This window comes from Fonsecaea nubica (genome assembly GCF_001646965.1).
Source record: "Fonsecaea nubica strain CBS 269.64 chromosome Unknown Scaff1, whole genome shotgun sequence".
In the NCBI taxonomy this organism is placed as follows: Eukaryota; Fungi; Ascomycota; class Eurotiomycetes; order Chaetothyriales; family Herpotrichiellaceae; genus Fonsecaea; species Fonsecaea nubica.
This window is the reverse complement of record NW_019173674.1, coordinates 298,537-324,219: the sequence shown is the minus strand read 5'-3', so window position 1 is coordinate 324,219 and position 25,683 is coordinate 298,537. Positions and strand designations below refer to the sequence as shown.

Sequence of the window (25,683 nt, the reverse complement as noted above, 5' to 3'; positions counted from 1 at the left end):
TTGGAGACTTCCATTTGTTGTAGTAGCGGCATTATCAGGGCACTGGGACAATTATATACCTGGGTGAAGGAGAAAGAGAACATCTGAATATATTCATGCTGTGGTTCGTATCTTCATGCGTCTTGCCTCGTATGTCATTGTGGACGAGGCTCGGGCAGTTTATGGCCGAAGTTCGAGCCGAGGCTTGAATCCTCGCAAGTCAGAAAATCGAAACTTCCGCAGTCCGTATCAAGTCTTCCACATCATGTTCCACCAACATCTGTTTTAGTTCCCAGCGTGTCATTGAGCGTAAACATTATGCATCTGGTCTTGTCATTATTACAAGAATGATATCGGCGTCGTCTGCTGAATCGAAACACCCCAAGTGACGAGATATAAACCTCCGTCATATCATATCACGACTACCCTAGTGTCCTCCAGAGAACCCTCCATCGGTCATGGAATACCTCTCGACGCTGCAGTCGCCCGTGGACGACCTGAAGCCGTCCCTGTTCGAGCTGCTCTCGGAGCAACAGCTGTCGGCACTCCTCCCGCCCACAATCCGATACCTCCTCGCCCTCCTCACGCACCGGTACCCGCGGTACCTGCTGCGCGTGCTGAACAACTACGACGAGGTGTACGCGCTGCTGTCGCTCGCGGTCGAAAAGTACTACCTCGAGCACTTCGGCGGCAGCTTCACCGAGAACTTTTACGGCCTCAAGCGCGAGAAGGTCCTCAGCCTGCGCGGCGGCGAGGTGAAGAGGACCCAGATCGCCGTCCCCACCGAGGTCCGCGAGCGGCTGAAGCTCCAAGGCCGCGACGTTTGGAAGAATCTCGCCGTCTTGGTCGGCGTGCCTTATATCAAGCGCAAGTTGGACGAGAGCTATGATATCCACATCGCCCCGTCGGCGGGGTTACTGATCAGTGGCGGAGGAGGAGGGTTGGGAGGAGTTGAAGGGAGGCGGTATCTGGACCGGGACGAGCTACCGCCAAATGCTACGATAAAACAAAGGATCATGTGGTATTACAAGTGGTTTTTGCGGCATGTCTATCCGAGTCTGAATGCCGCCTACTATTTCAGCATCTTGGCCTTCAGCTTGGGATACCTATTTGACGGCACGAAATACTCCAGCCCATTCCTTTGGATGGTGGCCACACGGATGAGGAGGATGGGCGCGGCGGATCAGCAGGCTATTGATGCCGCCACAGAGGCTGCTGACAAGGCCATTGCCGCGAGTGCCGCCGGGAGACCGGGACAAGGGCTGAGTGGCCTCTTGAATCCGCGGACGCTGTATCCCCGGCTACTGTCAAGCTTGAGGATCCTCCTGCCCACGAGTATCTTCGCATTGAAATTCCTGGAATGGTGGCACGCCAGTGATTTCTCACGCCAGTTGACCCGCAAAGCCGCCGAAGGGTTGGAATTGCCGCCTCCCGTTGTCTCCGGGATGGAACTCGCTCGGAAGACCGCGCCGGAGCCACAAGGTCCTCTGCGCAGATTGACAACGAAGAACACCCCAGCCAAACGGACCCCGCCGGTCTCGAGCATCACTTTCCTTCCAATTTTTACAGTCCCGGCCCCACCATCCAGCGACCTGTGCCCTATCTGTCTACATCCGATTTCCACGGCGGCGGCATGCCAGACCGGCTACGTCTTCGACTACAAGTGCATATTCCAGTGGATCGAGGGGACGCATGAGCGACAGGAGGCGTTTATGAAGGGCGAGAAAATGAGCGAGTGGGAAGACGACGATGACGACGAGGAAGAGGGAGAGGATGCAAACCGACGGCCAGGCGATGAGTCCAAAAAGGCAGAGCGCAAGAGCCGTGAGGGAAGCTGGGAGAGCGGCCAGGGAAGATGTGCCGTCACCGGCAGACGAGTCCTCGGCGGCACAAGCGGGCTGCGCAGAGTCATGGTTTGAATGGTGTCCAGCGTCCTGGCCTGGATTGTCCAGAGCATGTGCAAAAGGAATGCCCAAAGGAAACTCCCATGGGGGATGTGTCGTCTTGTCCACGTGAAGAGGCAATTTGCGCCAGTCTGATCGATGTCCTGTCGGAACAAGGCATCGACTCGTAGCCTCTAAAAACGAAACGGACCCAAGCGCCTCGCCATCCAAGCCAACTCGATCGCAACAACCTCTCCTTCGACGACCCCTGTCTCGATCACGACACCGCTGGCTTTGTGGACACGGCAACCTCTTCGGCAACACAATTGACCTTGTCCAATGCGAGGTATGGAGGCAGGGCAGGCTCACGCCTCGGCTTGAGCACGAGGAGGAGGATGCTCTTCAGGCACCACACTCTCAGCACCTGTGTCTGCGTCATTCCAAGAGACTCAATCCCGCGGCTTTACTCGCACCCAGGCACTTGTCATGTCGATCCGGTCATACCTTACCTGGTCCACCGTTTTGGATGGCAACCTGCAGCTCACAAATGGTCACTCCGACGTCTCTCGTCTTTCATGGAGGCTGACGCATGAGAATCTGGATGGAATAGAGCGCATCCGCTACGTGAAGGGCAGGGTACTCTATGATAGAAGGGTCGGGGCTTCTGTTCTGGTAGCTATTGATTTTATGCTGCCGAGACTGAACACTGTTTCGAAGAGACCGTGATGGAGGGCCGTGGAGGAGCAGAAGCCGCTGGCTGAGCGTTGTGACGATCCAAAGACTTGCTGGAGATGGCCCTAAAGGGCGTCGAGGTATTAGACTCAGCAAAGGGCCACTTGGGGCTTCTAAACCACAGTATCAGGACATCTCTTGTTCGACCTATCCCGACGGACAAGGGCTGAGGGAGGCAGGAAAGGCCTCAACAGACAAGTCGAACTGATATACTCACTCCCTTCTTTGACTCTCGTCCTTTCCATCTGACGTCGGATTCAAAGCTAGAGCCCACGAAGCAAAGAGCCACTGATCTAATGGCTATTCCAAATGAACCATCAGATGGTAATAACTCGCAATAGAGTCTGTTTTCCATTGTCCAACCCATCTCCGCAATACCTCTTTAGGCCCGTCGTTTGTCGCCAACCACCACGAGCAAAGCACAGCAATGCGGCGGCGAAACGGCAACCCCGTCAATTTCCCCGCGTGTCTCAATGTAAAATCCAAGCTTTTCTGGTGGGCGCGGCACCCAGGGACGAGTGGGTGCCTTGGTCGCGGAGCGAGCCGTCCGTGTGCTTCTTCCTGCGTTCCCGGCTACATGGACTCAGTAATGATTCTTTTCTCACACAGAGCTGTGGGTGGACGTCCCAGTCGAGTTTATCCGGACTGCCCTTCGACGCTGAGGAAATTATCGTCGTCGAACCTTGCTAAAAGCCGAGTGGGAGGAACGAGAGCCATGTTGACGGCGAGAGAATGGGTGACGGCCCTGGAGCTCCTGGCCAAATATGGACATTCAGATTCAAGATCCGGAGCATAACTTGATTACAGGGCACGGATATGTGAGCATGCATAGCATTATGCCGAGTACATCGTATGTCTCAAAGGCATTTTACAAGGACACTATTGGATGAGGCTGAAATGGGCTGGTCAGTTGACCTAGACGAGCAACGCGGGGCAGTGTTTTTCAGCCTCATCACCGCATTGCTCTCTTCTCCCGCCTGCGCCTCTCTCCCATCTCTCCATCTTCGCTCTCTGTCATTCTCATTCAGTGTCGTTGTCTTTGTCAAGCGCAGACTTAATGACAGACCCGTTGTCCATTGCCACTGGAGTCGCGGGGCTGTTATCATTGGGGTTGCAAGTGACCGAATCTCTCTTCGAGTTCTACACTGCCTACAAGGGTCAAGATGCCGATGTGGCTCGCACTACCACAAAGGTCGAAGGCCTCCTGCTGATATTCCGGAGCCTCGAGGCAGCGCTGCGAGAGCGGATATTTCAGCCGAACGAGCAGGACATCGTCAAGAATATCGAGTCGTGCATTCAAACGTGTGAAGACGCTATTGGAGAACTACAAGACGAGTGCACGAAACTAAGCAGAAGTTCTCCTGGTGATATCAAGGGGTCCCTTAAAGTCGCAGGTCGACGAGTGACCTACCCATTTCGCCAAAGTACGCTACAGAAACTGGACGAAGACATTGGCGAGATACGGGATAATCTGTCACTGGCACTGGACGTGCTCCAGCTCAAGGATCAAAAGAAGGCCCAAGACGACATCGCCGACCTCAAACTGCTCCTCAGGCATGTGAGTGCATCACAGCTCTCAACGTCAGTCCGCGAGTGGCTCAAAGCCCCGGATGCGAGTGTCAACCACAATGCTGCGTGCGCGAAGCGCCACCCAGGCACCGGCATGTGGTTCATCAATGGATCATTCTTTACCACATGGCTGAGGCAGGATGGATCTTTCCTCTGGCTGAATGGTCCGGCGGGATGTGGCAAGTCGCTGTTATGCGCCTCTGCCATTCAACATACCTTTCGTCAGAAGCACTCGATGGTGAATGTGGGCATTGCTTTTTTCTACTTCACTTTTAGCGACGATTCTAAGCAAGACGAGTCTGCAATGCTACGGGCTCTCCTCTTCCAGCTCTCCGGTCAGCTTTCCAACGGTCCAGAACTCCTCGACCGCATACGGACTTCGTCCACGGTTGCAACCCCTCCGACAAACTCTTTACTCGAGCACCTCCGAGATCTGATACGAAGATTTCATCATGTTTATATCTTGCTGGACGCTCTGGACGAGTGTCCCCGGTACGCTCAACGGGACCGGGTCTTGAATGCGTTGCAGGAGATGAGAAAGTGGTCACTGCCAGGATTGCACCTTCTAGTCACTAGCCGAGACGAACCAGACATTCGCGATGCACTGAACCCGGATCAAAACCAAATGCTGATCATGAAGAATGCCGGAATTGACCAAGATATCAGCGATTTTATCTCGAGCCAACTTGACGTCGATCCGCAACTCCGAAGGTGGCAGCAGCATCATGGACGAATCAAAAGTGCGCTCACTGATCGGGCTCAGGGCGTGTAAGTGACTCGCTTTCTGTGACAATATCAGCTTCCAGTTAACAGACTTGGTTAGATTCCGGTGGGTCGAATGCCAGTTTGAGTCTCTCAGGCGATGTCCTGGTAGTGAAGACCACCTCGATCGCTGCCTCCGCTCCTTACCACGAGGTTTGGATGCGACATACGAGCGAATGCTGTGTAACATCGATGCAGACTGCGTGGAGGACGCCCGGCGAATTCTAACCCTACTATGCTTCTCAACCCGGCCTCTAGAAATGCCAGAGCTTATTGATGGAATTGCTGTCGACCTCAATGAGCCTGCAGGGCTGAATCGTCGACGTCGGCTACATGATGCAGACGACATTCGCACTATTTGCCCGGGCCTGATCGAGATAAGACTCGAGGAGGTTCATCGGCCATCCAGGGACCGGCGATACAACAATGTCCGAGCGACACCAATTGTTCGCCTGGCTCACTTCTCTGTTCAGGAGTACCTGGAATCTGATCGGATTACGAAGCAAAAGGCAGCGACTTTTGCATTGCAGAGTGGTCCTGCCAACGCAGAGATTGCACAGATTTACCTGGTGTACCTCTTGGAGCCCGGACTGTCGCTGAATTTGGCGGATACCACGAGGTTTCCCTTATCTCTTTTAGCTGCTCAGTGTTGGTGCGACCACTACAGAAACGCTGGAAATACGATGTCCTCCTTGAACGGCCTGATATTGCGCTTGTTTCGCCAACCAGACACTCTCCGCACCTGGATGAGGTTGAATAAGGCAAACGGAGTACGTCCCATGTCGATCTGGGATGATGAGTTTGTGCATGAGCCACTGTCCCCAGCTCTACCAATTCTCTATGCCTCGTTTTTCGGGCTTGATGGAGTTCTACTAGAGCTACTGGCTCTTGAAGAGACGACTAAAGACAGGCGAGATCTGATAAATAGCTTGATTGGACCCCGGCCGCTTTTTGCCTTGGGTGTGGCAGCAGAGAATGGTCATGAAAAGCTGGTGCGGTTGCTCCTCGATGCAGGCGCGGATGTAAGTGCTGGACGCCACAGGGCATTGAGGATAGCATCAGAAAAGGGCCACAAGAGCGTGGTCAGAATGCTCCTCGATATTGACCCGCCTAGAGGAGGGCTAGATGATGCACTCCGAGGAGCAATAGGCATGACTCGAAATGGGGTGCACAAAGACATTACGAAGATGCTCCTAGAGGCTGGGGCAGATCCGAATGGCTGGGTGGATGGGTTTGAGACTCTGCTAGGGCGGGCGTCAGAACTAGGCGACAACGAAGCGGTTCAAATACTGCTCAACGCTGGGGCAGATGCCAATGCCGTTGGACGCGACGGTGATGAGTCTGCGCTATGGGTTGCGGTGCGAGCGGGCCATGAGGATGTGGTCAAGTCGCTCTTGAGTGCTGGCGCAGAAGTCAATGCTGTATCTTGTGACGGTACTGCATTACACGAAGCAGCGGAGAGTGGTCGCTCTACGGAAGTACTACAGATACTGTTGAGCGCTGGAGCAGATGTCAATGCCGTGAGCCTCGGCCGTGGTACCCCTCTACAGGTGGCATCAAGAGCCGGCCATGGGGAGGTGGTTAAGGTCCTGTTGGCTGCTCGCGCAGAAGTCAATGCTGTATCTTGTGACAGTACTGCATTACACGAAGCCGCAAGGAGTGGCTCCACGGAAGTGGTAGAGATACTGTTGAAAGCTGGAGCAGAAATCAATGCCGTGAGCCGCGTACTTGGTACTCCTCTCCAGAGGGCATCGAGACTCGGCCGTTGGGAGGTGGTGGAGGTCCTGTTGAATGCTGGCGCTATTGACAAATGGGGGAAAGCTCGACAAGCCCTCGAAAGGAGAATCCCGATCTCGATCATGCTGGGGTTGTCATTCGAGAATTTGAGAAGGAAGAACGTGCACGGTGTGTAATGGGAGTGAACTGCTCGCAGGTACTGGAGTGTGACTGTTTTGACGCGCTTTTCCTTCTGAATCGACACTATCTTGTATAATCGAGACACCATTTCATCAGTTCACGAGTACAACAGGGACTCGAACAACAAAACTTGGTCTCCACAACTGTTCCACTCCTGCCAGTTTATGGCATGTAGAGATCCGACAGCCGCCACGGGCAGTCGTGCAAGGCAAAGAGCTTTGGACGAGGCGGACGAACCCACGCGGCAGGGAGGCGATACCCGAGGACAGTGAGGACCGCATTGACCGCGAAGAGGGGGATTGAGAGGATGCGCTGGGCATAGTACGTCGGGATGGACCAGAGGACGAGCAGCACAAAGCCGGGAGTGATGGCGGTCGATTTCCACAGGTTCACGCGAGCCAGGACGCCGTCGAGCAACGCGGGATTGGCGCCAGGCCCGCGTCGGCGATACCACACGGCCCAGTGTGGGTAGAACCACCACTTTATCAGCAGGCCGTCGTGGAGCACGAAGAACCCGGCCGTTGACGCCGCCCAGATCATCACCAGCGGCAGCAGCGGCAACGATAGCAGCAGTGGTGGAGGCGAGGACGTCGGGCAGCATAGCTGGACAGCCATGAGCAGGACCGTCGCCATGTGTAGGTTGGCCAGCAGCACGCAGGCCGCGGGCAGTCTCGGCTCGCAACCGATGCGGCGTGCCACGCTCTCCAGGAACGCGTTGTAGTCGACCAGCGTGTGCAGATCCGGGCTGAGGGAGTAGTACGCGCGCGAGGCGGTGGCGTCTCGCTGGGCCCGAGCAGCGTAATCGGGCGGCAGGTCTCTCTCGCCCCGAAGCAGCTGTGCGATGTATCGACTCAGCATCTCGGCCATGACGGGTACGCCGCCCTGGTGCGGTCGAGCATAGCCCACGAAGAAGAGACAGTGGCCCAGACCCTCGGGGAAGCAGTGCAGATACCACCCGCGAGGGTTGGGCGACAGGCTCTGGGTTCCTGGCAGACGGATCCAAGGGAACTCGAGGCGGAAGCCGGTGCAGAGAACCACGGCGTCGAACTCGCGCTGCTGCATCGTCGATGTGCCGTCGACAACAGCACAAGAGTGAAACTCACAGCTGCGACCGCGGGTCGAGACGGTCGGCGCCACCAGCACCTCAATCTTGCCGGCTTGCAGCGCCTCGCACATGCGCTGGTTCTTGGTGACATAGGTGGCTTGGTCGTTCCGTAGAAGGGCACTCGCGGTGCTGGCCAGCGACATGTGTGAGAGGGTGCGGTTCAGCACGGGCGTGCACCAGAGCAGCCTGCGGAAGACGCCGTACGCAAACACGTTCTGTGCGGCGCTCATGCGGTTGGTCGTGGCGGCCTCGAGGAAGCTGTTGGCGGGGAAATCGACCGTCATGTTTGCGGCCACCTGTTCCATCTCGTCCTTCTTGTTGAGGTAGCGAGGGCCGACGCAGACAGATCGTCGAAGCCACACCGTGACATGAGGCGACAGTTCTCCCAGCTCGGCGGACACGTCGGCACCGCTTTCTCCGCCGCCCACCACCAAGACTTTCATCTTCTTCGCCGCCACCTCTTGCTTGAAGGCTTCATCGTACTGCGACGAATGGATCATGCGGCCTGTGAACCCTGACAGACTCGCGGGTGGTGTATTGGGGAGCCCATTCGACCCGGTGGCGACGATGAGGGCGTCGGCCTGCACACGCAGAGTGAATTGCTCTGAGTCCGTCAAACTTTGAATCTGGACCTCCAACGACCACACCCCGTCCTCTCCCAAGGTGGCGCTGCGCACTTCAGCGTGGTATCTGATATGCCGGTCGAGGTCGAAGTGGCGGGCATACTGGTCGAGGTAGGATAGGTATTCTTGGGCCGTGGAATAATGCAGCCTCGCCAGGTCGGGGAAGTCGGAGAAGGCCATGGCCCAGTTGCTGATGGTGAGGTGCAGGTTCGGGTATGCCGTTGCACTGGCAAACACGCCGCCCAGTCGTCCCGACCGCTCAAACAGGACCGCCTCGTGTCCGCTCTCGACCATCTCTTTGAGGGCCACGAGGCCGCAGGGGCCTGCGCCCACAATCACCACACGTACCATTGCGCACGACAGGAGCTGAGAGTGGTTGAAACGGTGGGAAAATACAGAATAGAGAAAGGCCGTTTGAAGAAAGAAAGAAAGAGACGAGAAAAGGGGTGAGAAAGGGGCAAATGGTAGAATGAACCCGGAGGGATGATCCTGACCTCGCATTTCTTTTGGTCGGAGAGGCGATATCGAAACACCGGTTTCAGGTCCTACCCTACCCTACCCTACCCTACCCTACCTCGATGACCGTGTGATGCGACACTCGATCCCGTCGTTCACGTAACCCCAAAACGCCTTGAAGAAGGCGAGAAGCCAATGAGCTGCAAAAGGCAGCAGAACACACACAACGGTGCTAGCGTCACGATGGCCTTGAGAATCATGATGTTATCGGAGCGCCGTCATAGCCGACTACCCAGGCATCCAGGTCACATGGATTTCTGGCCTGGTTCGACCGCAATCGGTCATTGTCTGCTAGCTTTGGTTGGCGACTCCCTGGGACGTCCTCTCGGTCCAGAAGGTTTCACCGCTCTTCCTGGAGCTGACGACAAGGGCGATGTCGTTCACGACCAGAGTTCATTTCCTCGACAATGCAGACAAATAGACGGTGGATCTTCTGCGAGCGCACATGCTGGAGACGAGACGAGGCGAAACTAGACGAGACGAAACGAGACGCACAGGTTGAATTGGATGATGCCGTGCATGGTTCAAAGCTTCGGGGACCCTCTTTTCTTTGGCTCTTGTGGAGACAAGCGAAGTTTACTCGGCATGTATATTCCTGCGAGCCGATATTGGGTAGGCATTTTGACCGACATGGCCTTTTCGACTCGACCATGTTTCCATCAGCTCTACGGAGCATTCGTAACTCTGGAGAGAGAAACCCACGTTTGATGTCGACCGCCCCTCTCTCCACATATATAGCCCCAGCAGCTAATAGTCAGCAGCCAGCAGCGCCAATGGCGCGCCTTGATCGGCCTTACTCGTATGTATGAGTGGGGGGACTCGGGGAATGGGGCGTCGCGGGCTAGTTTGCCAGTTGCCGGGATGCGTAGGTGCCTGGATCACCACGCGTGGTCGACAGGCGCGGCTTTTATATCTTCTCTACCTTGTACATCGTACCTTGTACCTTGTACGTGTACGGAGGTGGTAGACATTTCCGAGAATGGACATGTACTCGGCGAGTCGGTATGTGATTGTTACCCGATCGGGACGAGGCTGTGGCTTTTTCTCCACCCACGATGCATAGGACATAACACACACTACACACTACACAATACGCAAAGATTCGCAATCCATCTATTCAGGGATATAGTCTGGTAAATGCGTCATCGTAGTGCTTTACATAGACTGTCCCTGTTTACTTGCTTACTAAGGTATAAACGAGTATAGCTCGCCCTGGGTACCTCGTCCCCACGGTTACTCGCCCAGCTAGCCACTCAGTCCGTCAAACCAGCTACTCTGTCAGTCGATTACTTATCTAGCCCACTCAGTCAACTCCCTATCCAACCACTAGCCCCGATGCGGCTATCAAAAAGTCATCCAGTAGTTATTGAGTCGTCCATCGTGACTCGATACTCGTCACTGGTTGATCATCAGCATTCCCCGATCCGGCAATCAAAAGTCCCTCGGTATTGGATCCTGGGTCGCCCCGTCGTGGGTCGTCGGTGGTCGTCAGCTTACAGGAGATTTGCCGAGCTCGAGTACATCATTGAAGGAATGTGGAATGGAGGAGCCTCGCCTGATCTTCTGCCTTGTGGGGTGGAGTGGAGTATAGTGCAGTGGGTGGCGATACGGGTTTGCGGGTATACGGCTATACGGCGAGACGGGTCCTTGGACGTGGGTAACGGTACACGGAGTGCGAGCACGCGAGCACGCGACCACACGAGCACTTTTAACTCGTAGATACCTGTACATCCCTGCACGAGGTACATGAAGCACCTGCTGTTAATGGCTAGTGTGTAGTGTATAATGGCCAAGGCAAGCTGGGTAGCGTGTGAAGTGGTATACGAGTAATTGCGCTTGTCGACGGAGCTACTTCTCTACAAAGTACGCCCTTGTTGTACTCGCATGCTATCATACTATCATACTATACTATACTATGCTGTACTGTACGTAAATAACTCGTAAGTAGGTACCTGGGCAAGTCCCCTTGAGGAAGGTGTTCCCGCACTCTAATAAGACCATCCAGTAGGTGCCTATCTACCCAGCATCGAGCATGCATGCTCGTCCTCGGTCCTCGATCCTCGGATATTCGTATCTTCCCCATCTGGATTCCGGTCCAGAACCCAGGGCGGAGTCTGCATGGCATTCGCATTGCGTGTCTGGACCAGTGTCCACTCGTGCGCGTGACTCGAGTAGTAGGTATGTATTTTCTAGGTATGCAAGGCGTTCACTCAAAACGAGTACCAGGCACAGGGCCCCAGGCACCAGGCACCAGGCACCAGGTGTAGAAGTGTCTAGGTGTCGGTGTCGGTGTTAGTCAAGTGCTCCCCGCCTCCAAACTTGCATGCCTACACTCCTCCCTGGTATATTCGCGCGAGCGCCGTGGCCCGTAGTGACGTTTCCGTGCGAAAAGGTCTCTGCTGAGACCGGCGGGCCGGTCAGTCAGTCAGTCGCACTCTACCGCCCTCTGCCGTCATATACATGATATCACTGGGTAGGTAGGTAGGTACATAGGTAGCATCGGATCACCCGTGTTTCATGCCAGAGCGATACTCGTCCCAACTGGTGTACTTGAAACATGTCCCCCCTCAATCCTGGCAAGTCTGCTGCGCAGCTCCGCGCGGTGTTGGCACTCCTCGCCACCGCGGTGGAGAATCTCGCGTGTGAATGGGAATCGTCGTCTTCAGGCAATGGAGTTGTCGATGCCAGTATCGAGACTGCCGTCCCCGATACCAGCACCGGATCGCATGCCGAGCACGACGCCGTCAAGACCATCCTCGCCGCGCTGGGCTCGATAGAGAGCCTCGTGCTCGACCCGCACACACGTCTGCTCAACCTGTCCATGTCGTACCTCATCGCGCGAGCGTTGCATGTCGTCGCGGATCATCGCGTGGCCGAGTTGCTCGCCCTGAGCCACAACGAGCCTGAGGCCCGGGGAGTCAGTGCCGAAGACCTCGCGAGGACGACCGGCCTTGAGCAAGGGAAGTTATGTATGTATCCCTCCCCCCCCGGGCCTTGCGCCTCTGTCTACCCCCGACAGAGAAGGACAAATCTATTGACGACAAAGGACTCGCTGAACAAAAGTACATCCACAGGCCGAGTCATGCGAACATTGACGTCGCACCATGTCTTTGAAGAGGTCGAGGATGGGCGGTTCGCCAACAACCGCATCTCCCACGCACTTGTTGAAGACGCGGCGTTTCAAGCAAATATCCTCATCAAGTAAGTCCTCTCAGTTTCACTCTTTGCTCGTAGCTACGTAGACCGTAAAAGAGGGGGGATGACAAGGAGTTCAAAAGGGAGGTCAATTGGTAAGGCATCAGGGCGACTAGGAGGGCCATCCCGGGTATGCACGGACCTAGACCCCGTTCCTGATCGTTCTTTTAATATAGGGGCCAGCTCCAGTACGCCGCCAGCGAGTATCTGCCGCAAGTCCTGGCGAACCCTGCGACTCGGAATAGCTACGACCCGCGGAAAACGGCGTTTCAGCAGGCCGTCGGCACGAAACTGTCCCTGTTCGACTGGATGAATGAAACGGTGCTTGAGTCGGAGGTGGATTGGCGGCCGCGGAGTCGGCAGAGGCATCCCCTCGAAGACGACGAGGAGGGACAGGGGGACGGTGATGGACAGGACGGACCGTCCAGACCGCACTTATCCGGCCAGAAGATGGTGCCCCGTCCGGAAAAGAATCTCTTCAACCTCGCAATCAGCGGCCAAAGCAAAGGCACTGAAAAGTATTGCGTGTTGGACTTCCCCTGGCAGGATCTGCCGAATGGCGCGACGGTCGTGGATGTTGGTGGCGGGATTGGTAGGTTTCTCATTTATTTTCACCGTCCTGTGCGCGGGTGTTTTAGGTGTGTATCTTGGTGGCTGATGGAGGCGGACAGGTTCATTCTGCATGCAACTCCACGCGCACCACGCCCATCTCAACCTCGTCGTCCAAGATAAGCCACATGTGATTCAGCAAGGCCTTGCGCTTTGGAAAACCAAACATCACTCTGCCCTTGCCGAAGGGAGAGTCCACCTAACGCCGCATGACTTTTTTGAGAAGAACCCCGTGGTGGGCGCCGAGATCTACTGGTTGAGATATATCATGTAAGTACAAAGCGCCGAGGACTTTCTCACTCTGTGCCAATTTCCTCGTTCTTGCAGCTGATACATATACTTATTTCGTACGTATGCACCCTCAGCCACGACTGGGCCGATGACGACGCAATCGCGATCCTCTCGCGAGTGGCTGACTCCATGACTCCAACCTCTCGTGTGTTGATTGCCGAGACACTGATGCGCACCACGGTCCCCACGGACAAATTCAGGCCAGCCCCGACCCCGTTGCTGGCTAATTACGGCGTGGCCATGGCGCCCGCGCACATGATGGACCTGAACATGATGATGATGACGAACGGGCGGGAGAGGACGCCGGCCGAATTTGACAGGATCGTGCAGGCGGCTGGGATGGTGGTGGACAGAGTCTGGGATTGTCGCGGGCCCTTGAGTATTGTTGACTGTCGTCTGGCTTGACGCATTTGCATTGCAAAGGGCCGCATTGCTTTTGATGGAGAACATGAAAAGGTTCGGCCCGGAACGATTACTTGGCAATGACGACACTCTGTGATATATCATTGGTCCGTGTTCCAGCGCCAAGAGGACCAATCAGGGTTTGCGCTTGGCAACACTGAGTCTGAGAATCTGAGACAACTCCCCTTGTCCCCCCTTGCTCTCTTCTATAACTCTACCAGCTCCATCGTCCGCCAGGCCTGCGACCATTTCTGCGTGCACCTGTCGAGTGCTCTCTACCGAGTCTATCAAAGACAACTCGAGACTGTCGAGATCCCCAGCGAAGCGAGAATCGACGTAACATTGCCTTCCATTCACCAAATGTCCGTGGTTCAGGACAAGAAGGAATGTGTGCGTGGTTCGACGTCTACTTAGCATGATCGTATCTCAAGTCATAGCGGCCGTGTGGGCTGCCTTGGCTCGTGAGAAGATTGTATTTTGCGTTGTCGAAGAAGTTGCGTTGAATTACTACAATGTGCCTCGGATTCTCAATGTGAGTCTTGTGTGACAGAAACAAAAGAAGCCTGACTTATTATACTAGACCCTGGGTATTTGTGTCCCGCATTCGCAGCTAGATGCTGCCACCAGACTGATCAATGCTCACACCGATGTTTTCGTACGCACAGCATGGACCGATCAACACCCTGACTGGAAGAAGCCATATCCTCGCTTTGAAGCATTTATTGAAGAAGACTACCTGACTCTTGTCATCTTTCCTGACACGCATTTCTACCTTCAGCCGCTGAAGCGTTCAATAGTTGACCGCTCTGCATATGGTACAGCTCGTCCTTTCCTTAGCAACGAGTTCAACTTCTCCACCGATATCTCCGAGCTATCCAGGATCCCTGTCCCTCGTCTGTCATCGCTCTTGCAGGGACTGCTGAGGAGGTTTTGTGAAACGCAAGACATCTACTGTGCTGTCTGCGTGGAGCAACTTGTTGATGGAATGGTGTTAAGTGAAGCCTGGTGCAACACGCATCTCGACCAGGGTCGAGAAGAAGAGCTGAAATACGTTCTCGGCGTGATAGGAACCAGGCCACAACGTCAAAATCTATTTTTGGAGAGCGATTATCTCTGTCAAGATGAACGAGAATTGATGAAGATCCCAGGTACTCAAGAGCCGCTTCACGACCGGGAAAAAAGCAGCCGAAATGGTCGATCTTGGAAATCAGCTTTTCAACGGGCTTGCTTATTCGACCTCGCCCTTTTCCGAAGCACAATATCTCGCCTGGCACCCCATAAACACTCGGTATCATTTCAATACATGTCAGATCTTCATCTGGAGAGCCAGCAAACTTACGACTTTGAGATCCCTCGAGTGTCGCCGTATTTAGTCCTGGCAGGCGATATTGGCCGTCTCAAGGACTATGGCAAATACCTGGAGTTTCTCAGCGTACAATGTCACCGGTTTTGGCGGGTTTTTATCGTCCTTGGAAACCACGAATTCTATGGCATCCTTAGACAGGAAGGGCTCGAAGCGGCCCGGTCGTTGGAGCAAGAGCCATGTCTAGGGGGCAAACTGACGGTTTTGAACAGAACCATGTTCCACCTGAATCGAAGAATAACCATCCTCGGATGCACGTTGCACACCTCTATACCAAGCGAGTCCGAGTTGTGGGTCAGAATGAAAGTTGCGGATTTCAGCCACATCGGCGACTGGACTGTGGAAAGCCACAATGCAGAACACTACCGAGATACGGAATGGCTCAGAACATGCGTACAGGACGTTGCGCAAGCGAATCCGGAAAGCCAGCTACTTGTTGTGACGCACCATGCTCCAGCCCTCAAAAATACATGCGACCCGAAGTATGTGTCCAACCCTTGGAATTGTGCGTTTTGTTCCGATGTCCTCACTTCCCAGGTTCCTCGTTGGCCCGGCGCCAGAAGCATTCGATGCTGGATATTCGGTCACACACACTGGTCCACCCAGTTTGTGTATCGTGACACCACCGTCTGCAGCAATCAACGAGGGGTCCCGCAAGTCCCGCAAGTCCCGCATCAGCTGAAGGCGCAAAATGAGATCTGGCCGAAGAGACTTTTGTCCCGTCGCTGGAGACAGAGTCAAAGGGAATTCCTGGTGACAAGGTCGGTCGACGTATAAGCCATACGCTAGCCACTATTCCAACAAGGCCTTTTGACAAAGGAAAGGAGGAGGATGCATGGAGGTGATCTCGAGGCTTCCTGCTTGTTCGACTGCCTCTTTGACATCGATACCAAGATTGCTAAACACCTTGGACAACGAAGGGTACCTCTTGATCGCCTTGCCAACGTCCTGAACACTGAGCTCATGCACGTGCTCTCGGAGATTCGACTCGAAATGAGCGTGCAAGTACTCGATGTCGCTGCAGTCGGAGACTTTGGACCGGTTTGCTGCGGCGTTGACCTTTCCCTTGAAAATGTACACGATTTCCAACACGCGCATTGAGTAACCTCGAACCGGGACTTCTCGAATTGCAATGGTCTGCATCATGGACTTGATGGCCTCGGTGCCCACCGAAGCTTTGGTGGTTGCTTATCGTCCTTAGTCGGTGACATGGGACGACTTTGGAAACTCCAAGCTTACCGGGAAACATCTCCACCAGGACATTTTCCGTCTTGTCTCCTACGAGAAAAGCGATGTAGTCTTCTCTCTGACCAGGAATTCGATGCCAACCGGCCTTATCCGAGAAAATGCGGGCGATGTCGTCCTTTTCGGCGCCCACGAGGCAGTCAATGTCCTTTGTGCCACGATCGTAACCAATCGCATTGATGGCCCAGCCCCCGAAACACCCATATCCGATCCCGTTCTCTGTCAAGACTTTATCCAGGTCGACGGCAGCCTGATGGAGCCTCATTTCTTTCGCCATGATTCTATTTTCTCCAAAAGATCCAAGTTAGCCCAGCTCAGAACATTTCAGGATGGAACAGAGTCTCTCCTTTTACATAACGACGACCGCCCTGCACTCTCTAATGGATATGCAATGCTCACGGGCCTGGAGGAGTTGGTCATTTGGGGGGTGGGGGCTTGCTTGTAGCATGGAGTACGAGAAAGTAAAATACGTGTCAAAAGCTGTGCAACACACCCACATCCGCAAAGGCATGCAAGGACGGGTACAACGCATGTATATGTTGATGCCACGGTCTTATTCGCCGACTGCCTGGTCGTACATCATGACGGTTTCACAGCCATGCGTGTGTGTTACCTCTGCGGAAAATTCTGTGTCGCCCTGCATGCAGGTTCTGCTGCCCAACCGTGGCGATGCCGTACGGAGCTGTCTGTCTGTGTGTCTGTCTGTCTATCTGGTGGGCCCGATGAGGCTGAAAATGCCCCCTTTAGCTCAGTGAGGGTTGCGTTGGTCCAGCCCCATTCAGTCGTATGACTGAGTTGACGTCTCCAAGCCCTCCTCGAAGCAGATTCTTCGTCGAGCAAGACCAATTGATGCCCTCTCCTCGACGCCCCCTTTATGTCCATCACGTATGGCGTTTTCCCCACCGAAATCCGGTCATCGGCACGGCTTCTACCTTGGTCAAAGTCGTACGTAGCCACGCAGCCTGACTGACGAGACGGAAAGGTAACTTTGATAGTAATGATGATAATGATAATATATCGCGAGGTGACGTTAACGCGGACGGGAGAGAGAGCGTGAGTGTAGGCAGGGGTCAGGAAATATCTTGGCCGTAGAATGATGGGTGGCTAGTCATGCTATGCTGTGGTAAAGAAATATACCGAGCGGGTGGTCGCCGCTCACCAGACTGACTCGACTCTGACTCAATAATGACTCGTGCTCGTCTGGGGTGAGGACGGTCAAGGCCCAAGGGTGGCGCGGTGGGTGAGGTTTCAGGGGGAGGAACCTACAAAGGGAGATGGGGACGGAGATATATTAGAGACTGTTTCATGATTTCGGAAGAGATCAACAGTCGGCAAAGGGGTCGGATAAAAGGGAGCCAGGGCTGCCGCTGGGGTTTCCCTCCCGTCTACCAGATTGCCGAGAGTAGACTGTGCGCGCGAGCACAGTAGGTAGGTACAGTGAGGACCTCGAGTCACGGAGATAGCTGTTTCAAAGAAGACATCCCGGCCATGTCATTGTCATTGTCATGATCATGATCATGATCGCGAGTCTAGCCCAGCCTAGCATAGCATAGCCTACCCCACAAGCTCCATCCAGTTCAACCCCCCAAGTCCACAGCCTCCCCCCTCTTCAGCGGACCAAAACACTTCTTCCACAACTCATTCTCCTCGCCCAAAAAGTAGTGCAGGTCCACCTCGTGCATGCCCGCCTCGTCGTCCCCCCGCATCCCCTCCAGCTGGGCAATCACGTTGCCGAGACCGAACGCCTTGCCGACGCTCTGCGTCGTGCCGGCCTCGAGCATGACGTGCACGACGTGCACGTGCAGGTGGTAGTACGTGGGCTGGTAGTGCAGGTAGCACTTGATCTCGTCGGCGTCAATAAGCTCGGCGGGGTCCTGACCCCGACGCGGCGGGAAGACGTTGGCGATGACGGCCGCGACGATCTGTTCGCGCATGGCCTTGAGCCAGGGGACGTGCTTCCGTCTCAGGTCGCGCAGAGACCAGATGTCCCGTCGCTGCACGAGCGCGAGCAGGTGCATGCCCTCGACGGATTTGCGGTCCCAGTTCAGGTCCGGCAGCAGGAGGAAGCCCGTGTTGGCGGCAGAGTTCCAGTCGACTCGGGCGATGACGTCTTCTTGCTCCGTGCGGCCCTCGAGGATGTTGAATACCCAGTCGAGTCGGCCGGCGGCGCGTTGGCTGGCTATGTATGGCCTTATGTGCGTGGCGTAGATGTGCGGTGTTTCTGTGACCATGCGCACACGCTGCGCCGAGTATTTCCGTATATGCTGTGGCGAGCACGGATAGATCATGTTGAGTTTGAAGTCTGGGATGATCGGGGGGGACGAGGTCGTAGATGGTGACGTTGACGAGGCGCGGTTGGAAAACGAGGAGGAATCGACTGACCGATTCGCCATGTACCACCTGTAAATATCGTTGGCGCCCAGGTTTGTGGTGTTGATGAGAGATTTCAGGAGGGATGACACGAGCTCCGGCTCCGTGGGGAACGCCGCCCGTTCAAGCGTGATGAGCGCCGGCCGGCCGGCGATGCTGCCGAGCAGAGAGATCCGTCGTCCATTCTGGTCTGGCCCGAGATCTCGGTCAGAGCGGATGTGCGCGAGTAGAATGCAAAGAACATGTCAAGGATTGAGCAAATCAATAGTGCATCCGACTCAGATGCCGGCTCGCCGACGAAACTGGTCGCATCTCTCTCTCTCTCTCTCTCTCACCTTGGTTGAGAACCCTCTCGAGCTGGAACTGAGGCACCAGCGCCTCGGCCTCGGCCTTGGTTTCCGCCTGCGGCGTGGACATGACACATTACCTGGAGAGTGATCTCGATACCGGCACTCCGGAGCTACAGCTCATGGACTCGTCCCTTGACGAGTAGGCGCTCGAAGCTTAGTATCTGATCTAATCTGATCTGAACCGACTTTGGTATCTTCGAGAGACGCAGACTGCCACTTCAAGCCTTGAACCGTAACGACTAGGGATACGAAGGTAAGTTGATGGTAGAAGATGTCGCGGTCAAGCAAGACATTGCTCCAAATGTTTCGCTGTTTGATATTTGCACAAACCAGGCAACTGTGTTACCTTCCGAGTTCGTCCAAGATGAAAAAGGCCCGGCGGTGTGATGCCAAGCAACGACCTCGCAAGGCGCAGCCTGACGATGACGTCGCTGCAAGGCTGATTTTTTGGCTTTCTTGGCAAGGGATGGAGTTGCGAGGCTGAGAATAATTTACAGACATTTGGCATTTGTGATTCGGTGATGTCTCGATATGGGAAAGGCGAGATGTTGCTGGAGCGAGACAATAAGGTGGGCCAATGTCACGCAATATTGCCCTCAACTACAAGGTACACTACTTTCATTCAACTACAGTCATTCTCTTGTCCGGATCTAATGCTTTTCCGTCCATTACCTTCTATAGATGAAAGACATTTTGTCCCAGGCTTGCTCGGCTGCCTTACATCATACCGAACATCTCTCACATTCCTCCTGGAGAGGTGCTGACATCTTTCAACGCCTGCCCACCACCTCGTGCTACAAACGAACCGGAAATTTCCTCCTGATTCTCCCACCGTACCTAAGAGCAGATTAGCGAAGGCGATCGTGGTGTTTCCAGAAGTGTTCTACCTGTAAAACGCCAATGGAATGGGAACCATGGCCAGGGCCACGAACCCTAACAGGGTATTCCCCCAGCCCAAGCCTAGGTTCTGGTAGAGCGGTGGCGCCGCCAGGGGCAAGAAAGCTGCAAAGAGCGAGCGCATGACGGTCGGGGCGGCAATGGCAGAGGCCGCATGCATGGGGAAGGCGTCGACCATGTAGGTCTGGAAGGGGAGGAAGATGCCGAACATGCCAATGCCGAAGGGCACGGTGCCAGCAATGGCCGAGAACCTGATCAGAGAGGTGAATCATCGTTGCACATTTCCCCCCCTTCGGTGGAACGTACCAGTGGACCCGTTTGTCTGTTACCCAGCCATACCAGATCAGAGATATCGGCAGCATGATCCCACAATACGTTGTCGTGGAGAGTCGCATTTCAGCTGAACATGGTCAGCCTGGCATCAGGAAGTGTAGAGCGGCGATGGACCTTACGTTCAAACACGCCGTTGTTTTCCTTCATGAGCTTCACGACTTGTGCGTCGTTGTACTTGATCAGAGCAAACAATGCCGCCTAGACAGTGGCGCCGTCAGGAAAATGCCTCGATAGAGGGTCAAGAGGGCAAGACACACAAATGTTCCAAAACCAACTGTGTACACTGTTAGGTTCCAGCTCGTGACTGTTGGGTATGGAAAATCAAGCTGCAAACTCACGTCCAAGATAAGAGAGGCCGGTGAGCTGAAGGGACCAGCCATAAGATTCTTGAAATACAGTCGGAAGGGTGGTGAACATGAGGTCTGCAGCACGGTGAGTCAAGAAGCAAGCGATGTGTCAATGACAGCAGAGTTTGAAGCCACTCACATAACAAGCCATAGGCAGTGGCAACATAGATGCTAATGAACAGGACAATCGGGGATTTGACCAGGAGCTAAACTCAACCATCAGCCAGCATCGGATTGACCAACTCGACACGACTTAACTTCAACGGCCTAATCAGGCTGACTTTCAACAGCTCGTGTGCGCTCATGCGGTGTTGAACAGCCGACACCAGCTCCGGTCGACCCAGCGTCTTCCTCAGCTTTCGGACCTTTCGCTCCAGGAGGACGACAGCGTTGGATTCGCGCATGAAGAGGGTGAGGACTGCCGAGGTAGATCCGGCACAAAGCACCAGGATCCAGTATGCCTGCATCGGTTGTCAATTGAACGTGCCCGCCAGCCTTTTTAGCAAGAGACTAGGGAGCATACCCATCGCCAGGTGAGATACTCGGTGATGAACCCTCCGCAAATTGGTCCCACTGCGAGATCGGCATCAGTATCTATCTACGCGCAGAATCTGGCAGAGATTGCTTCGTACCGATAGGACCAAGAGATTGGCTCCCGGCAATGATGGCCGAGCCAAAAGCTCGTCTCTCCACGGGATAGAGATCGCCCACCACGGCCGGCGAGATGGTGATGATGGCCGATCCGCCCAGTCCAGCCAGGAAACGCATGACGATGAGACTCGCCATGTCGGGCGCGAAACCACATCCCAAGAGCCATGCCACAAGCATCCAGGAAGATATCATGACCACAGGATATCGACCGTAGATTTCCGAGAGAGGTGCCAGGAACAGGGGGCCTACAGCGTACCCGAGGACGTAGATGGTGATCATGAGCGATCCGAGCACTCGAGACGACTCGTGTAGGTCTTTCATTGTACTTTCTATACTCGGAGCGCATAGTGAGGAAGCCATGGGACTGCAGACACCGGTAAGCAACCTTCTTTGTCCAATCTCGAAGTCGACACTCTTTCCGTCTCGAGTAACACACCTGATAGTCGCCATGGTGGCCACCTGGACCATCAAGAAGCCCCTTTTCTTCCGTTTCCAATTCCTGCAAACTTCAGGTCAACACTCCATCCCCCACCCCCCTGTTTAGCGGTATAGGGCGGCTCACTTGGGGTTAGCAGGATCGTCCACCGCATCCCAGCCGACAATGTCTCTCTCCAAATCCATCAACGGTATCGAGTTGTGTGATGAAGGTGTCCCTGCCACGGGAACCTCGACGGCCTTCTCTGGCAATTCGAAGGGGCCATCCGGGGCGGCGACACCGAGAGCGTGGACATCTTGGGGATCGTGACATTCGGCCTGAGAGACGTCTGGCTGGCCTTCCGCCTTGGTCATTCTCATTCTGAGTGGTGTCTCGACACCAGCAACCCACACAGACCTTCGTATTTCTTCTTGGGGAGAAAGTCATTCTTAACCCGCCCACCGAGTCATGCAGTGTTTTTTTCCCATCTGGCGCCATCCTGTCTTGGGTTTGATGTATCGATCAAAGAAACGCAGAGTCAGTGTTCCCTTTTCCCCCCATCGGCGGGTTTCCTCGGTATTTACTGACCGTCGTGATTGGTAGAGACGATGACACTTGCAACTTAAGCCTCGGTTGGAAGTGTCGAGTCTCCAATTATGGACATTTTGGACATTTCGAAACATGTCGCAATAATAGACACTCAAGACCGGAGTTGATTCTCCGCAGGCCGATTGGTCCTGCAGTGCCGCTTCAGCCGTTCGTGCTGGCTTTTTGACTGCAATGAGCGTTTGCTTCAAAGTCCGAGACCGAAGTGATGCAATTCGATAAGCAAGAAGAGGAAATATGGCGCGAAGGGCTGCAAAGAGCAGGAAAGCAGCAGACGACGTTTCACGCTGAGGCTCGAAGAGCTAGCTGAATTAAAGAGATGTATCATTGCAGCCAGATACCCCAGTGTCCCAGGAATGATGACAGCACTCTGTTGATGACCCATTGGGGAAAACAAGGGAAGCGGATCCATAGAGACTTGAGTACTTGGTCACCTTGAAGAAACGTCCAACTGAGTTTTCTTACCCATGGTCCAGGGGATAGTGAGAGTCCGACTCCTGGGGGGGGGAAAGGAAAGCGGTCAGCATCTTGCATCTGCATATGTCCTCATTTGCGGCAGGTATAAAGCCAACTCACCTGCAGCCTCTTGCAAGTCTTAATGGTCGACATTCCGAGCAGACTTGAGTCCCAGAAAATAGGCAGACACAGGTAGAGTATGTGGACAGCGATCAAGATACTTGAGGTTCGCTAGCTACGGGACAGGAGCCGAGGACGCGTTGTGTGCTTGTAAAATAGCTATATACCATGGTCTCTGCTATTATCGCGCGCTCCAACAGCTACATCATCAAAATCCGCTTTCGCAGAAGCTGCTCTTCGCCCAAAGCTCGATCGAGGACCATCACCTCGACCAAGGCGTCAATGACTTCCTTGCTCTCCGCGTCGGTCGCGACTTCCTTCTTCAGGTCACATGTGGGACGAAACTCACCAATCTTGTATCGAGTGTCCAGTTTGGCGGTAAAGTCGATCAAGGGATACGCCGACAATGGGGGAGTGCTGGACTTCCAGAGGCAGCGCCAGAACAAAACCACCCAGAGAAAGGCAACCACGGTCGTTTGGAGGACAAGGTAGACGAGAAAGGCCGCTTGGTTGAGTACGATCTTGTCGAGAGGGTTGGACAGGGAAGCCGAGGTGTGGAACTCGGGCGGAAGTGATTCTGCCGTTGAATCCCCTTTGATGCTGAACTGCCAGATCGGGAATGCGAGGATGCTCTCCAGCGACGGATACGTGATGATGGACCACTCATCATAGTTTGCCCCTGGTGCCGCATTTGAGAACAAGAAAATCAGGGACGACGCTGGTGGCAGCCCCTGTGCGGTCGAGTTCAGAAGCCAATCCAGCGCTGAGCCCAGCGGGCCGACGTCGACCTCGTGCACTGCCGGCTTTCCGACATCAGCAATAGAGAGGATGCTGTTATTCCCCCTGGAACAAGCTGTCGAAGTGCTGAGACCGTACACCGTCAGGGTAGTAGTGAGACTGAATGGAACACGAGACGTAATACAACTTCCCTCACGAACCTCGGAGCATAAAAACAAACCTAGCCACAGATCGAGACCAGATTAGCACACGAGAGGGATCTGAGTGCGAGGTTTTTGTCACACCCACCAGCAATAGTTGACTCAGGGTGCAGCTTGCTCTTTGCCAAACACACCATCAAACCATATCGGACCCCGTTCTCATGGTAAACGGTGCAGTCCTGGGGGAAAAATGTGTCACCGATATCCAGACCGCGCATAAAGTCCAATTGTATCGCAGGTGATACGCCAATATTGACGACAGCGTCAAGTGGTGCATCCCTTGGGAAGGGAGGTTGCAAGGACCACAGTGCGCCGGGAAAGATGTACGAGTCGCAATGTCCGGAGCATGCCACGGGGGGTGACCTGACGGAGAATTGGGTGTTTGTGACAAAGTTGTATGAGTAGGCCAGGACCTGATATGTGATGGTCCCATGAAAAGCACCTATCATCTGCCTCGCCAATGATCCGTTAAACAGCCCCACGCCAGCCGTAGCACTGAATGTGTAGTAAGGATCGTAGACTGTCGCGACTTTGGTTTTGACTAGACAAGTCGACGTGAGCGAAATGACAGTGGGAGATATGCCGAGGATGACAAACTGAATAAGACGATTCCAGCGACCCAAGAACTTGCCATGAGAATGAGCCTGTTCGGCGTCAGGGGTGACGGGCTTCCTAGAGGACTGTACTGACCTCACCACCGCCCACGCTCGATCCCAATCTTTCCATCTTCCCCTCCGGATTACTTGGTACATACCAGGAAAGCCGGTAGTGGGGGAAATGCTTAGAAAGCTCAGAAGGCGCAGTCCATCTCTTCGACTGCACAAGGTCCACTGGATGACTTCGAGGGTATAGTTGAGGAGAAACGAGGTTGAGGCAGAGGTCAAGCTTTGCAAGATTCTCAAAACGGCGATTGCTGAGCTGAACCTCTTCACGACCAGAGAGATCGAGGTGGCCGAAGTCGAGTATGCGCCGAACAGAGCGGTCATGGTGAAGAATGCTGTCGTGACAGCTGTCAGGACAAAGTGGAAGAATTTGTCCTTGACAGCTGTTGAAGGCATGGCCGCGGTCCAACGTGCTTGTGGAATGAAGTACAGAGACTTGTCCGTCACCAACTGTTTGTGATGCTAGCGATTGAGACGTGCGAGCAGTGGTCCGTCGGATATCATGTTTGGTTTTGAAGGAGGAGGGAACCTCCTGGCCTAGTCCCCGGCATCAGCGGTTTACATGTGGTCTTCGACACAAACGTCCACGTGGCAACGAGTTCTGCATGTCTCAGGAGATAAATGCATGATGGCTTCTTCTTGATGTCCAGTTCTGCCTTCAGTCGTACAAGGCCGAGAATCATCTTTCGATTTGTGCATTCGATTGTGACCAACTCGGTACCCAGCGCAAGCGAATACGACCTTTCGCCTTGATCGATTGGCTGGGGGTTTTGGGGAGTTGGTGGTGTGAGGAGCGAGAGAGGCGACATAGTAAGGCTGAAGCTGAGGTCCATCGTGAATGAAAGCAATTCTCGACCTCTGTGCGGCAAATCGACGTGAGAGAAAGGTATAAGACCATCCGACATGTGCTCCCATCTGTGCAAACCCTCAGAGATATCGAGCTCTCAACCTCACCTTGACCAATATGTTCGATATGCTGTCTTTCGGTGTCGTATCTCTTGCGACCATCGTATCTTGTGCCAGTGCAAGCGCTGTTCCGACTTGTTCAACGGCCACGGCCACGGCCACGATTGCCTCAACCGGTTTATCAGGTTGGCCTCCCTTGTACGCAACCATGGCTGAATCCTCTCTGTTCCTCCGATCTGTCGACGACTTGGAAAATGCATGTTTGTGCGAATTCGATTGTCCATCCGATCAATACTGCGCATATGACAATAAGAATCTGGCTATTGCCTGCTGCGCGGTGGATAGCGATGGGGAATTCGTTTCCGATTGTGCCATCCCAACCAAATGTGTGGATCAGGCTGAAAGCAGTTTGTCTTGTGCCACGACTGGATGTTCCAGCAA

The 25,683-nt window shown here is 54.4% G+C and overlaps 9 protein-coding genes across 9 annotated transcripts; 4 read left to right on the top strand and 5 right to left on the bottom strand.

The window, feature by feature from the left end:
• Positions 1-437: 437 nt before the first annotated feature.
• Positions 438-1,898, top strand: AYO20_00116 (hypothetical protein; the record flags this gene model as incomplete). Its single annotated transcript, XM_022638427.1, has 1 exon — positions 438-1,898. The coding sequence occupies one exon, from the start codon at positions 438-440 to the stop codon at positions 1,896-1,898; it is 1,461 nt and encodes a 486-aa protein (XP_022505392.1).
• Positions 1,899-3,651: 1,753 nt separating this feature from the next.
• AYO20_00115 (hypothetical protein) lies at positions 3,652-4,935 on the top strand (the record flags this gene model as incomplete). The annotated part of the gene is made up of 1 exon (XM_022638426.1): positions 3,652-4,935. The coding sequence occupies one exon, from the start codon at positions 3,652-3,654 to the stop codon at positions 4,933-4,935; it is 1,284 nt and encodes a 427-aa protein (XP_022505391.1).
• Positions 4,936-5,185: 250 nt separating this feature from the next.
• Positions 5,186-6,838, top strand: AYO20_00114 (ribosome biogenesis ATPase; the record flags this gene model as incomplete). Its single annotated transcript, XM_022638425.1, has 1 exon — positions 5,186-6,838. The coding sequence occupies one exon, from the start codon at positions 5,186-5,188 to the stop codon at positions 6,836-6,838; it is 1,653 nt and encodes a 550-aa protein (XP_022505390.1).
• A 166-nt stretch (positions 6,839-7,004) lies between these two features.
• AYO20_00113 (hypothetical protein) lies at positions 7,005-8,921 on the bottom strand (the record flags this gene model as incomplete). Its single annotated transcript, XM_022638424.1, has 1 exon — positions 7,005-8,921. One exon carries the CDS (start codon positions 8,919-8,921, stop codon positions 7,005-7,007), a length of 1,917 nt encoding a protein of 638 aa, XP_022505389.1.
• Positions 8,922-11,643: 2,722 nt separating this feature from the next.
• AYO20_00112 (hypothetical protein) lies at positions 11,644-15,628 on the top strand (the record flags this gene model as incomplete). Its single annotated transcript, XM_022638423.1, has 9 exons — positions 11,644-12,055; positions 12,161-12,287; positions 12,458-12,873; positions 12,953-13,160; positions 13,256-13,535; positions 13,704-13,945; positions 13,998-14,115; positions 14,164-15,428; positions 15,484-15,628. 9 exons carry the CDS (start codon positions 11,644-11,646, stop codon positions 15,626-15,628), a joined length of 3,213 nt encoding a protein of 1,070 aa, XP_022505388.1.
• Positions 15,629-15,738: 110 nt separating this feature from the next.
• Positions 15,739-16,468, bottom strand: AYO20_00111 (hypothetical protein; the record flags this gene model as incomplete). The annotated part of the gene is made up of 2 exons (XM_022638422.1): positions 15,739-16,133; positions 16,186-16,468. 2 exons carry the CDS (start codon positions 16,466-16,468, stop codon positions 15,739-15,741), a joined length of 678 nt encoding a protein of 225 aa, XP_022505387.1.
• Positions 16,469-17,768: 1,300 nt separating this feature from the next.
• Positions 17,769-18,978, bottom strand: AYO20_00110 (hypothetical protein; the record flags this gene model as incomplete). Its single annotated transcript, XM_022638421.1, has 2 exons — positions 17,769-18,751; positions 18,897-18,978. 2 exons carry the CDS (start codon positions 18,976-18,978, stop codon positions 17,769-17,771), a joined length of 1,065 nt encoding a protein of 354 aa, XP_022505386.1.
• Positions 18,979-19,794: 816 nt separating this feature from the next.
• Positions 19,795-21,934, bottom strand: AYO20_00109 (hypothetical protein; the record flags this gene model as incomplete). The annotated part of the gene is made up of 11 exons (XM_022638420.1): positions 19,795-20,059; positions 20,115-20,208; positions 20,261-20,339; positions 20,399-20,424; positions 20,480-20,563; positions 20,628-20,694; positions 20,770-20,949; positions 21,012-21,061; positions 21,121-21,503; positions 21,576-21,638; positions 21,702-21,934. 11 exons carry the CDS (start codon positions 21,932-21,934, stop codon positions 19,795-19,797), a joined length of 1,524 nt encoding a protein of 507 aa, XP_022505385.1.
• Positions 21,935-22,936: 1,002 nt separating this feature from the next.
• On the bottom strand, positions 22,937-25,452 carry AYO20_00108 (hypothetical protein; the record flags this gene model as incomplete). Its single annotated transcript, XM_022638419.1, has 4 exons — positions 22,937-23,694; positions 23,763-24,380; positions 24,429-24,786; positions 25,291-25,452. The coding sequence occupies 4 exons, from the start codon at positions 25,450-25,452 to the stop codon at positions 22,937-22,939; spliced, it is 1,896 nt and encodes a 631-aa protein (XP_022505384.1).
• Between the last annotated feature and the right edge of the window lie 231 nt (positions 25,453-25,683).